Source organism: Theobroma cacao, chromosome 1 (assembly GCF_000208745.1).
Source record: "Theobroma cacao cultivar B97-61/B2 chromosome 1, Criollo_cocoa_genome_V2, whole genome shotgun sequence".
Taxonomy (NCBI): domain Eukaryota; kingdom Viridiplantae; phylum Streptophyta; class Magnoliopsida; order Malvales; family Malvaceae; genus Theobroma; species Theobroma cacao.
Window position 1 is genome coordinate 15,237,017 of NC_030850.1, and position 14,034 is coordinate 15,251,050.

At 32.1% G+C, this 14,034-nt stretch overlaps 1 protein-coding gene and 1 long non-coding RNA gene across 2 annotated transcripts; both read right to left on the minus strand.

The window, feature by feature from the left end:
- On the minus strand, positions 3,826–5,056 carry LOC18612666. The gene is made up of 2 exons (XR_001927386.1): positions 4,658–5,056; positions 3,826–4,090 (listed from the first exon to the last, which is right to left on the minus strand). It is a non-coding gene; the product is annotated as an uncharacterized LOC18612666 (long non-coding RNA).
- On the minus strand, positions 11,093–12,991 carry LOC18612667 (serine/threonine-protein kinase OXI1). The gene is made up of 2 exons (XM_018118757.1): positions 12,173–12,991; positions 11,093–12,045 (listed from the first exon to the last, which is right to left on the minus strand). The coding sequence occupies exons 1-2, from the start codon at positions 12,586–12,588 to the stop codon at positions 11,139–11,141; spliced, it is 1,323 nt and encodes a 440-aa protein (XP_017974246.1). The 5' UTR covers positions 12,589–12,991; the 3' UTR covers positions 11,093–11,138.

The window sequence follows — 14,034 nt, forward strand, 5'->3', positions numbered from 1 at the left end:
AAATTATTTATGCAGTGTTCTTAAAATATTATTTTATGAGAAAAATTGAATATTTTATTCAATATTTTTATTTTATACTAATAGTCATAATTTCATTTTAAACGAATGTTTTAGAAATCCAAAATTATTTTTGATTATGAAATATGTGTTTTTCACTTGCATACTACATTTTTAACTAATTTTGAGATTTTGAGAAAAATGACCAAAATACCCTTGTGAGACGAAAAATTAATATTTTAATTTTGTTTAAGTTGGAAACAGCTTAAAATATTTTAGACCACGATATTTGACAATGGTTTTGCTCGCAAGGGAGGTGAGAAAACTGATAGTAAAGCCTTGCCGGGTTTCGAGTTTTGACATTCCTGGCAATAAGTGTCTACCGGGACACCGCGCGGTTGTCACGGGCATCGAGGGGAGTACCGGGTCGTGACACTCTCAATGTCCAAAATCCATCTCCTACGCCTCCATGGAACTAACTTCGATTGTTGGACCTAGTTGATTGCATTTTGAGGATCACTTTCCATCATAAGCTAATGAACTCCCTCTAATCCAAGGATGCATAAATAAAAAATGCCTCATTGATTGCCATGATTTCAGATAAATTTGAATCACCAAGCCTTTTCATTTTGGAGAAATAGCCTTCACATGCCCCTAATTATCGTGTTAAACACCACCAATGCCTGCCCTTCTAGGGTAGCCAATATAGGGCAAGTTCACCTGTCCATTATTAATCTATTCATGAAGAAAAGTTCTCACTCCATTTGGTAGGACTAAGAATGGTGGAGGAGAATCAACCTATTCATCTTGTTTTCTTAAATTTTCTTGTCTAGGATGCAAATTAATTCAAGGTCCTCTTCTTCTTTACCTTATCCTTGAATGGCATTAACTGTTGGGTCTTTCTCTTCTTAAAACAACTAGCTCTTTTTTGCTTAAAAACTATATTATTAGTCTTTTGTGTAGCTTCAACCAAAGTAGGGAAAGTGGGAACAGGTAAGTTTTCGAAGTGCAACTTATTCTCGTTAAAGATGTCTTGAATACAAATTTTCAACAATTATTCTCATCGTGAGACTCATATATATCCAACACTTTTTCTATGAAGTGTTGAATATATTCCATGAGGTCTTCCTTGATCTTTTTATGCTCTTTTCTCAAGTCAATAAAAGTCACCTCCTTTAGAGTAGAAACAAACTTCTCCTTAAACATTCAACACATTTAACTTTAAAATTTCGCAGAACTAGGGTAAGATTTACATACCATGTATAAACCTTTACTATATGAGACTTTAAGAACTCTTTCAACTTTAGATCATCATACAATCCTACAACTCCAAGGGTTTTCACAAACTTCATAACATGTTTCTATGAATCATTAGTCTTACTACTAAATTGCTTGAACTTGAGACTAGTATAATCCTTAGGATATGGCTTAACATTTACACTTGGTGGGTACGAAATTTAAGATCAAATTTGGAAAGTTTTAAGCTTTTATTTTTCTGATTGAGTGAGCTTTGAACGTCTTCCTTTGTCATAAATCCTTGAGTAGTGGCTAACCAAATTATTACAATAGAGGTAGTTGCTAGCGTAATTTCCATAGGAGAATTGAGCATATTGGGATTTCCACCGCCTACTTCATTCATAGTGTTTTCTCCATTTCCTTTGTTCTCATTTGTGTTTACAACTAGATGAGTGGCTTTCGTCAGGTGCATTCTCATTACTATTAAGGTGAATAGGTTCAACTTGAGAAGTGATGACAACAGATGGCAAAAGTTGGGATATAGTCTCTATCATCCGCCTATTGTAGTCCTTCAATTTTTTCATCCTCTCTTGAAAAGTTTAGACTAATTTCATCAAATGTTAGATGTAGATAAGAACAAATGCATCTTGGTTACTAGTGAAATTGTTCATTTCTTCTAATAACATGAAGTTATTCCAATGAGATCTTACTTATTACAAGCATTCCACCCAGTGGAGTCACCAAAATGCATAAAGCTTTTTGTGATAGGGAGAAAGGAAGTATTGCAAATAAGTAGAAGGATGTGCTGGAAATGACGAAAATAAGATTGGAGTAGGTGGAAGAGAACAAGTAAACAACAGAGTAAGGTTGGGAATAAAGTTGAGAAGGACTAGTAGAATTGAATTTGAGAGAAATTATTTAGAGAGAGAATAGTGAAAATGTGTTTTCAGTGACCCAAGAAATCTTGTCCTTCAAAATGATTTGTCAAAACTCTATCTATATTACCAAAAGAAACAGTTACTCAAGAATAGATTTTGATGCACATAATGAGTAACATTATTAACAAGAGATTTAATGTACATAGTGAATGATAGTTACTGAAATCCATTATGTAGATATTGAAGTAGTAGTTTTATTGCATTATGTAACAGTTAGAAACTTATTATGTGGCTATTGAAGTAGAGAGTTTTTATGACCATTAATAGTATAATAAGACTTGTTCTTGAGTAGAAGGTAAGAGAGAAAAAAATATAAGAGAACAAGGTCAGAGAGAAAAACACTTGTACTTTGGCAAAAAGATAAGAGGAAAACCTCTTAAATTATTTCCAAATCTAAATGATCAAGTCAAACTCTTCAAAACATTTCAAGGTGAAACTAACCCATGAATCCTATCACTTGTTTTAGGTTACTTTCTTTACTATTTGCATGATGTAATTGCTCCACTCATTTTAGTTGTTCTCATTGCTCTTTGTATAGCTTTACATTGTTGTAAAATACTTAAATATATATATATAATAAATTAATAATCAAAATCAAGTATCTACATCTAGTAATATTTCACTTGAGAGCCATTGATAGAGAAAAAACAAGAATTTGACAGGATGAACTACCATCAAACAAAACAAAAAAGAAAAGAGAAAATCTATTACGTAAGTAAAAGAAAGCCCCAAAGGGGCTTCCTCATTCTGCCACATGTAAGCTAGGACAATGGCCACGTTTTCAATCTTTCAACCCATGTGAGTCAAACTTTGCAAAAGAAAAAACAAGAGCCCGTGAGTCAATCAAACTCAAAACCCTTTGGCCCATAAATCAGTGAAGCCACTTTTGAATCTGGGAGGTTTAGACCTCTGTCAGTCAAATGACACCCAACCTTAGAAAAAGGGTTTGAAATCTCTGACATTAGGCTGTGCAAACGGTTAGTTTGGTTAGTTCGGTTATTGAACTAACCGAACTCCTATATAAAAATAACTGATACTGAATCGAACTATATAACTAATCGAACTAACCGAAACCGAACTAATTTGGTTAGTTTGGTTTGGTTTCCAAAAACTGAACTTAATAAATTTTTTTTTTGGTTTGTATATATCTCAAATATTACTTGTATTTGTCAAAAGAAAATGAAGAAAGTAGAAACCTGAGGAAAGAAAAAGGCAAGAAAGCAAACCATGGGAACAAGATTTAATAGTTAATTGTAGGAGTTTTATATGGGTGTCTGCAGTCTCCAATTTGTGGAATAGGCTATGTTATGAAGATAGGCTGAAAGGGTAGTGGAGAACACGTGTAAGCCATATAACAAAAATACTGCTCTAATTTCAACTTTATTTGACTGGCTTAGACTCGCGATTTGATCCAAGAACATAGTATTGAAAATGCAATAAACTACATAAAATCATTAAGGTTTCACAGTTTCCTGGTATTTGAAAATGGAGAACTTAATTGTCAATTGACCATTAATATTAAGAATATCTTTCTTTCATCAAATATTTGGCCTTTTTTTACTTTGTTTTCCAATTTGTCCATATTTGAATGATTGAATAACCTCTAAACTCCCAGAAATTGCCCCAGGCAGACACAACTGAACCAGTACAAAACTTTAAAAAGTGAATAGAGTAAGAGTTTCTATTGCTTAGAGTACTTCTTTTTTTTTGTTAAATAAGGATTTGCATTAACAAAAACATAGACAGCTACAATGTTCCCACATCTTGGTACAAAGTACCAAAGAAACAAAGGTTGGTTCTTAACGGTACAAGATAAACTCAAACTCTGAAGTAGCACCTGTTCTAGCCAATGCATCTGTTGCGCTATTAGCTTCCCTGAAGATAATATTAACTTTGAGTCGACCCTCTTGAGAAGGTTCCTGCAATCACCAACAAATTGGGTTCAAGAATATGTTTTTATTGAAGAGTCATTCATAAGCAATGGTTTTAACAGGCAGTGCCTCTAATTCCAACTCTAGTGAAGTGAGGTGATACCCAATTACAAAAAAAAATCTCTAAAAAAAAGTTTTTGTTTTAAACATGTCCGAAACTCAACCGAATGAAATTAAATTCAATTAAAACAATCATAGCAAACAAAACAAATAGAGAAACTAAATGAAACACAGCACAAAAAAATATACAAAGAAAATTAAAACTATAGCATTATTATTTAAAGTAAACTCCTACAACCTGCAATATCCTAGTTAAAATAATTAAAACGTTAGATCTACATGTGCAAAATGCCTCTTTTTAGAATGGGCAAAAATCTCCAGATTAATAGCATAAATATTTAAACGTTACATGAAACCACCACCCAAAAAAAATCAAGCAGCAAAAAGTCAAAAACCAACATAAAAAAACTCATCAACCAGACCCACAAAATTTCAAGCTAAGAAAACATAGAACAAAAGGAAGAGAAGAGCAACTAAAAACCCATAAAAACTTACTTGATGTGAGAAGGGTGAAGGATGGCAGCAACTTACTAAAGATGAGAGAAGGGGAAGAGAAAAGGGTAGAGACTGGAGACTGAAGAGTGGAGACAGGACACATGAGAGAAGGGGAAGAGAATACGGTGGAGATTGGAGAGTTTGGAGAGTGGAGATGGGACGGTAGAAGAGGAACCAAACAAAGAGATGACATTACCATTTAGGTTTAGGATTTTTTTTCATGTAATATGTCTATAATGCCCTTCGATTAGTTCGATTAGTTCGATTAGAAATTTTTCTGACCGAAACCAAATGAAATAATTTTACTAACCGAACTATCTTAACCGAATTAATCGAAAAACCGAACCAAAAAAATCGAACTCATTTCGGTTCAGTTCGATTATTCGATTCGGTTGATATTTGCTCACCCCTATCTGACATGGCTTCTGAAATATGAATAATAAAAAATTGCACTCCACCGCGTTTAGGTAGGCACATTTCTCTAGTAAACCTAACAGGAAGGTATTTTACCTAACAGGAAGGTATTTTGATGGAAATACAAATACCAAGTGCTGATAACATGTAATTTTAAGTATGTAGGTGAGAGCCTAAAACTATGTAATTTTACTCTTTGTAGAGATTATGGACACAAATGAAGGATATACTTGGCGTATTTTTTCCGAAGCCATTAAACCATGTGATCTAAAACATTCTGCCTTTTATCAACCAACACCTAATAATTCAATGAGGAACCTAGTTCTACAACATTTTTCTTTTTTGCCCAGAATAAGAATAAACATTTCACATGGTTAATTTGTTCCGAGAGATGGGCAGTTTCTAATGGTAGTTGCCCCTCTCTTCTAACCAATGAAATTAATTTTCCTTCAAATATATATAATATAATCTATATATCTTTCAGGATCTGTGATTTTCAAACCTTAGATCAACAAAAATGAGCTCATGTCCAAAAAACCCTGCAAACGAAGTAATTGCCAGGAGAAAAGCAATCCAAAAAAGTTAATGCTTTAACTTGTAAGCCACAGGCATGCTGGAATATTTGAAGGCCAAATGCCAAAAGTAGAAGCTAATTGGCTAGGCCACCAATTCTAGATCTATATAGTATTGCTTGCAGTACCAGCCAACTTGGCAACCTAAAGGTGAGGTGATTATTGAATGCTGCTCGTTCTTTTGAAGGTATAAGTTATATATAAATTAAATCTGCATGGATTTCGTGATTGCAATCTCCATTTATAGTCCATTAAATAAGGTGCAAAGCTTGGACACGGGACAGCGAAGGGCCGATATTAGTATTACAATTATCGGTCTTTTCTTCATGATGCAGGCTGGAAAAGAACAGAGACGGAGCTAGAGCATTTTAAAAAAAAAACTAAACAGAATAAAATATTAAATAGTAAAAAATATATATAATTTAATTTTTATTCATTTAAAAAATTAAATAAAATTCACAAGATATTAAACATAAAAAAATACATTAACAGTAATGAAGGTATCATATATATATATATATATGATTAAACAAAATTATAAAAAAAGTTTCTCTCACTCTCTATGCATAAGAGTAGAAGTGAAACAATTTTTCGAATTCAAATAAATTACCTCTTTACTTTATGTATTTTACACGAAATAGGTAGCTTTATCAAGAAGATCTCTTTTTATTTTCTATTTACCTTTTAAATTGTTAATTAATATATTGAGTTATTGGGTTGAACTATTGAGATATAATATGTTATGATAGGCTATTGAATTGGACTGTTAAGATATAATATATTATAATAAGTTTATATTTATATTAAAATTTAGTGGGTTTGAGTTAGTAAATTCACTTTTTTTTTTTAATTTGATAGGTTTAACATATTAAGATAGAATTTATTTACTAGACTTAACTAGTAATATGCTGATCATAATAACTCTAATTTCATTAAACGGTTTGAGGAATAAAAAATAATTATTAAATACAAAATTTATTTTGAAGGTTATTAAAAATATATATAGTAAATAAAATTATATTGAAAGAAATACAATTATTTTATTTTGTCAATTTGTATGTATATCTTTGTTATTTAAAGTTTACAATACACATACCAAAAAGTATTGGTTATTCTAAATAAAATGCGTACATTAAAGAAATTCTAAACAATAGTACAATATTACAATTTATATTTGAAAATTATATAATAATTTATTAATTTTTAAAAATTAAAATCACAAAAAATAAAATTCACATAAAAAAATTTTGGCAAGTAGAAGATAGTTACCACATATGAGATAATAAAAAAGAAAAAAAAATTATAGTTAATGGTTCTAGAAATTTGTAAAAAAAAACTTATAAAAATTTAAAATATATAAATAAATAGAATAAAAATAAATAAATCAATATAAATTAAAAAATATAAAAACGATAAAATTGAGTCAGATATATGAAATCATTTTGTAAGGTAATACTAAGCCGAATCAAGATGGGACATCCTTCGACTTTCTTGCTGAATCCGTGTATTAGTTACATCCTGATTGAACTTCTAAACCATTGAAATTACTCTTGGCTGGTTACGTAGCTATTTTTTTAAAAAAAGAAAATTACTCTTAGCGTCAGAATTCATAAATATTAGGTAATAAAAACAAGTACACAAACAATTATGTAATTAATGACCTGAAATAATAAAGACACACTTCAAGTATAAAATTTGTAATGATATCTAACTGATCGGTGAAGGAATAAAATCAATAAAACACAATAATATCATCTGTTACCGAAAAAATTTTAAATTACCTTCTATGATAATTTATTTCTTAAACTTTTATGATAATATTACCCTTTGTGGCCATTACAACTTCACCACTCAATCTCATGATCAATGTAGTCAATTCAAATTAATAGGGTTTATTTTCTTTTAATTTAAGAGGAAAGAAATTTAAATTGAATTTTTTGAAAAAAAAATTATTTTTTATTACATCCAAATAAAATTTTTATTTTATAATTCGTCAATGACATCCTCCACACACGTAGATGCTAACATGCATTTTCTTACATGATGAAACTAGTTGAATGAAAACTTTTCTTTGATAAGATATTGTCGTTTCAGTCAACCAATTTCATCACATTAAAGAAATAATGTAATCTGACGCGAGTGCAAACGATACGAGTCGGCTATGAGCTTAATTAATGAATGTTAAGGTCAAGCGTGTTACATGATATTTTTTATTAATATAAAAATTTTATTTAAATCAAAATTATAAAATAAGAATTTATTTAAATATAATAAAAAATATTAATTTTTGTTTTTAAAAGCAATTGAATTAGTTTGAAAATTTATTTAGTATTTTAGCTTTAATTATTTGCATATATATAACATCTATTTTTTTTAATTTTATTTTAACCTATTGAGTATACACTAACTAGATTACGCAATAAAAGCATATTTATTTCACCATCTTCTTTTCCAATTTCCATCCCTTTCACGTGGCGGCCTACTAACGAAGGCAAACACTGAGGTGCCGCTAGACTGGACAACATGCGGTTGGTCGCAGTCAGAGGCCTAGGGAGTGGGGCCAGTAGGGCCCCCGCCCCCTTAAATTTTAAAATTTAATTAATTTTTTTATTTTTTTGAATTTAATAATTTGACTGTTTATTTTTTAAAAAAAATTATAATTTTATTCTTATAAATATTGAATCTTTTATTTTTACTCCTTGAAATATGAAATTCTAACTTCACTATTGTTGCAGTTATAGTAACTTTTTCATCAAGTCGTTAAAATAAACTTAAATCTGTACGTACGTTGCGATCAGCAAATAATTTCATTTTCTTGATTAATTATATATTAGGTTATGAGTATGTATTGATCATTTGTCAACAAATCTTATATTTTTCTCCAAAAAAATTTGAGTGTCTTAAACGTCCAAACACAAATTTAATCCACATCTATATGTTAATAGGTTTGGCACACCTTGATCTAATCAAAGGTGGAATAACTACTTAGGAGGGGCAATTTATATATGTTAGTATGGCCCTAGCTGGAAAATTTTCAAGCCTCTAGAGGCTAGATTGCTGCCTGGGACTCAATGTCACGCATTGGACCAGTCTGGTGAGTTTGACTACTGCTGATGCGAGCTGCTAAATTAATATCCAAAATTAGGGAAATTATTAAATAAATGAGTCCTATTAGGTTAGCCATTTTCTGTGGAAAAAGATATGAATGTCACTTGAGCTTAATTAAAGTGATTAATCTATCTCTGGACATATATATATATTGTCATAAAGGAAGTATTGGCAGGGGCGGAGCCTCCTTAGGGGATGGGGGCCATGGCTCCACCAAAATTTTTAAATTTTTTTTATATTACATATTTTAAATTTTTTTATAAATTCTTTTAGTGGCTCTTAGAATAATTTTTTATTTAATAATTAATGTAGAAAAAAATAATAAAATATTTTCATATGCCTAACTCAATTTTAAAATTTTTTTTTATTTTTCTCAATTTATATTCATATTTTTATTTTTATTTGTTTATTTTTTCATTTCTATTATATTTATTTATATATTTTAAATCTTTACAGATTTTTTTACATAAATTTCTACAAACCATCAATCATATTTTGTTTTCTTATTATTTCATATGTAGGTTCTATCTTCTATTTGTCATTTTCTTTTTTTTTATTATGTGAATTTTATTTTTTATGATTTAAATTTTTTAAAATTAATAAATTATTATGTAATTCTCAAATATAAGTTGCAATGTTGTATTATTGCTTAGATTTTCTTCAATGTATCATTTTTAATTCAAAATAACTAATACGTTCTAGTATGTATGTTGTAAATTTTAAGTAATAAGGATATACATATAAATTGACAAATAAAATGATTGTATTTTTTAATACAATTTTATTTATAATATATATTTTTAATGGCTCTCAAAATAATATTTATTTAATAATTATTTTTATTTCTCAAACTGTTGGAGGAAATTAGAGTCATTATGGTCAGTATATTGCTAGTTAAACCCAACAAATAAATTCTAACTTAATATGTTAAGTCTATCAAATTTTAAAAAATAAAAGTGTGTCTAATAATCTAAACTCATTAAGTTTTAATATAAATCTAAACCCATCATAACATATTATATTTCAACAGTCTAACTTAATAGCCTATTATAGCATATTATGTCTCAATAATTTAATCTAATAACTCAATATGTTAATTAGTAATTTAAGAGGTAAATAAAACATAAAAGAAGAACTTCTTAAGAAAACAATCTATTTTGTATAGAACATACAAAGTAAAGAAATAATTTATTTAAATTTGAAAAATTATTTTCTATTATACTTTTATACGCAAAGAGTGAAAGAGATTTTATAAATAGTTTCATTATATATATATATTGATATTATTATTACTATTCAAGTGTATTTTTTTATATATTTAATATATTGTAAATTTTATTTAATTTTTTAAATAAATACAAATTAAATTATATATATATATTTTTTAACTACTAGTGTCGTGGTCTGTTTAGTCTTTTAAAAATGCTTTAACTCGGTCCCCGTCGGCTGTGACGGGGATGTTGTTAATTGTCAAAATGGAAATCGAGTGCGTACGGAGATTCAAGGCTTCAATTTCATCCGAGACCAAAATGTTAAGGTTGTTGAGCCGTGAAAGTTGGTGTGGGTGCACTTGTCACGAATTGGACCTCATTTTACAGCAATGAGCAATCTCTGAACAACTCCACTGGCCCCCAACTTGACTAGTGGCAGTGCAACAAATATATACAACACTATTCAATGTGGTAATAATTTCGCTTTGAAACAGAGGAAATTATGAGAGCCAGGTGCATTGGGCACACCATTCGGTTAAAAAAAAGAATGAGATCAACTTTTTTTCCTTTCTAAGACGAACAAAACTTAATTAGAATATATATCTTATTCTTAAACAACACACAGAATTTCATATTCAACTCCTCGTCTTTTTTATTCGTGTTAGCTTGAAATTGAATATTTGAATCTAATACCTCAAGCACCGCCATGCCTTTTTTTTTTCCTTTTTCAAAAGACAAAGATGATATAACTCCAATTAACTTAAATTCAATGAATGGATGCCATGCCATACTTGTCCTATTTTTCCAATCTACCTTTCCAACCTAGTTCCCTTGCACTTTTTTTCATTGCCCACTTACAATAACACATTAATAATTATAGAAAATGTGGCACCATCTTTTTCGGGCTTTTGGTAGAGATGTGACATATATACGTTCAACAAATCCACCAACCTAACACAGCCCAGCCAAAGCCATTAAGCCAAGTAACGTTCATGGTTTTTGTACATTTTATTTAATCATAGTCAATTAGCCACCCCTCCCAAGGAACAAGAAATATGAAGCCAAATAACATCTTCAAATTATATATATACATTTCATTCATACCACGAAATTATTTCTCAACTTTATGATAAATAAAAAAAATCAATAACAACTATTATTATTATTATTATAAAGTTAGAAAACAGCAAATTGATTAGCTTCACAAGGATGATGATTTTGCCCTTTAAGCCAACCGTTTTTGTTTACATTCTCCAAATTATTATTATTATTATTATCATGACTCTCATCATGTTTACCTTTGCTCTTCCCACCAGCCTCACCATTTGCATATATTCCTTGCACAAATAACTCCACATCGATTTTGTTAAATCCTTCCGCGCCCTCCTTCCAAATCTCATTCCCTGATTGTGGGGGAATATACGGTGGCCGCCCGATTCGCAGAATCAATTCCCAATCGATCCCCTTGAAAAAATCGTGTCCCTTGACACTCTCCAGCGTGATCCTCTGTTTTGGATCCTTTTCTAGAAACAACCTTATTAAATTCCTCAACGACGTCGGTTCGCCCACAAGGTCGGGCGATTTCGTTAAAATGCGATAAAACGTTTCCTTTCTATTTGAACCTCTAAACGGCGTCGTTCCGTACAGCATTTCGTGAAGAACGATCCCGAGGGACCACCAATCCACGGCGAAATCGTGACCGTCTCCTGATATGATTTCTGGCGCCACGTACTCCTCTGTTCCGACGAACGAGTTTGATTTCTCTACCGAGTCAGACTCAGTATGCTCCGAGTTGACGCCGGCTTGGGAGGCCGAGTCGTCGGGCGTGATTCCTGAGTTGCAGTACCTCTGAAACGGAGAGAATCGCCTTTTCTTGACTGAGTCCGGCGGCCTTTCAGTGACCGAGTTGAGATGCGTTGAACTTTTAGTTGATCTTGGAGGAAGCTTCGTGGAAAGATCGAAATCGACAAGCATTATGTGGCCATTTTCTTGGATCATGATATTCTCAGGCTTCAAATCTCTATAAACAATGCCTAAATTATGAAGATACTCCAAAGCGAGAACCAATTCCGCTGCATAAAACCTAAAAAAAGATATGACAAAAATAATTAAGTTTTGTTTGCTTCCCGAGAAATTGTCAGAAATATTCAAACTTATTAATGCTTAACCTAGAAAACGAGTGAAAAAGTAGTAACTAATTACTTTTTTACCTTATAACATCGTCGGAGAACATTTTCTCAGTTTGTTTCTTTCTCAAAGAACTAAGATCACGACCGGGACAATAATCGATGGCATAACCCACGACTTTATCCGTAGCCAAAACTCCTCGTAATCGCGGTAAAAGCGGGTGGTTAAAATTCTTCAACACTTGCTGTTCAAAACTAACTCTTCTGTACTCGTTTCCTTCATTTCCATCACTACTCCTTACTCCTTTATTACTCTTCTTCTCGATCGAATCTCGAGATATTACTTTTAAAGCGAAAATCTCATCTTTCACTTCATCTCTGGCAAGAAACACCACTCCTTTCGCTCCTCTTCCTAGAGCCGTAACTATTTCAAGGCGATCTAAATCAAGGGCTGGGATTGAATGCTGGGGATTTCGATTGACTGGTTCATCGTCGAACATGGCGGAGGCTGACAGGGAAGTCGAAGAAAACCGGTTGATTTTAAGATTTGATCCCCGGGTGCCTCAAGGGGAGAAATGGAGTTTCGCTCCCGTGGAAAAGTTGGGTGCATCAATATATATAAGGGAGGAGGAAATGGGACTGGTATTTTCCTTTTTTTCTAAATTTTCTTAGTGACGAAGGATTCAAAATTCAAAGGAGGAAGTGAATTTCTGCGAGACTCGATTTGGACACGTGAGCAATCTCGGCGGTGAGTGCGTGACGTGGCGTAATCAGGGGATTTTAGTTATACATATTTTAGAAATTAGAGAGAAGAAAAAAACAGGAATGGTAGTATGAGATGGGAGATTATGTACTTCTAGAAAACGTGGGTAGCAAGGGAACGTGGAGTGAGGGAGGGGCCAAACGCCCCAACAGCGTAAAGGTTTGAGCGGGTGGGGCTATATCTGCTGGTGGGACTGAGGAGGTGGTGGGTAACGATGCTGTTACGGTATTACCCCCAAGTTGTACGCTAAAAGTCTTTTTTTATTGTTATTTTTATTTATTTTACTACTTCTTCGTTAACGTTTCTGAAATGTCAGCATGTAACACGTTTGCCTTTATGGGGGTTTCAAAGAAGTTACATAATCACAAAGAGAAAGTGATGTAGAATTTAGATTTTAATTCTTCATTTTATTTACCCTTTTTTATAATAAAAATAAAAAGAAAAGAAATAACGTGATTTGATAAAAGGTGTGTGTTTCTAGAACTGGATAGCAAGGTAGGGTCAAAGGTGCAAAATGATGATTCAGGCTAGGGCTATATGATGTTGAGCAAGCTGGCCCAACTGCAGCCTAGGACTAGGCTAGGCTATACGATAATTCAGGTGACTCGTATTAAAAGCTAGCTTGATAGCAGTATCATTTATTCAAAATGAATCAAGTACCTAATTAAGCGCTTCTTTTTCACGTGCTCCTTTTGAGCAGTTGAATGAAAATGTAAACGGTAGCAAAAATGCAGTAGTTGCGCAGGCTCATCCTGAAAATTTAGAGACAAGAATTTTCCAAAGACAGACTGTAATGCTACTCTGTCCAGCTGTAACCTCTTTTCCCACTTCTGCAGGTAGATCTGGGCCTTATAACCTGTTGGTCTAAGTGGGCTTAGTTACGATGAGAGTCGGCGTGGCCGTGTTGTGGAAAAGCTTTGCTTTGTTGAAGCTGAAATTTGAGCTTTAAAGCTTTGAAGTTGAAGTTTGGTACATCTGCTTCATATCAGTGTGGGGTTGCCGCCGCTTATGACTAAACCCATAGGCCATAAGCCATCAGTTTGAAGCCTGTAAAGCCTCTATCCCACTTACCAATAAGGCAACACCCAAACTAGCAAGAAACTGAGCCCGGCAGTCTTAACACCTGACCTAATAGTAACACTCATCAAACCCCAAACCCGCATTTGATCCACCCAGCCTACTT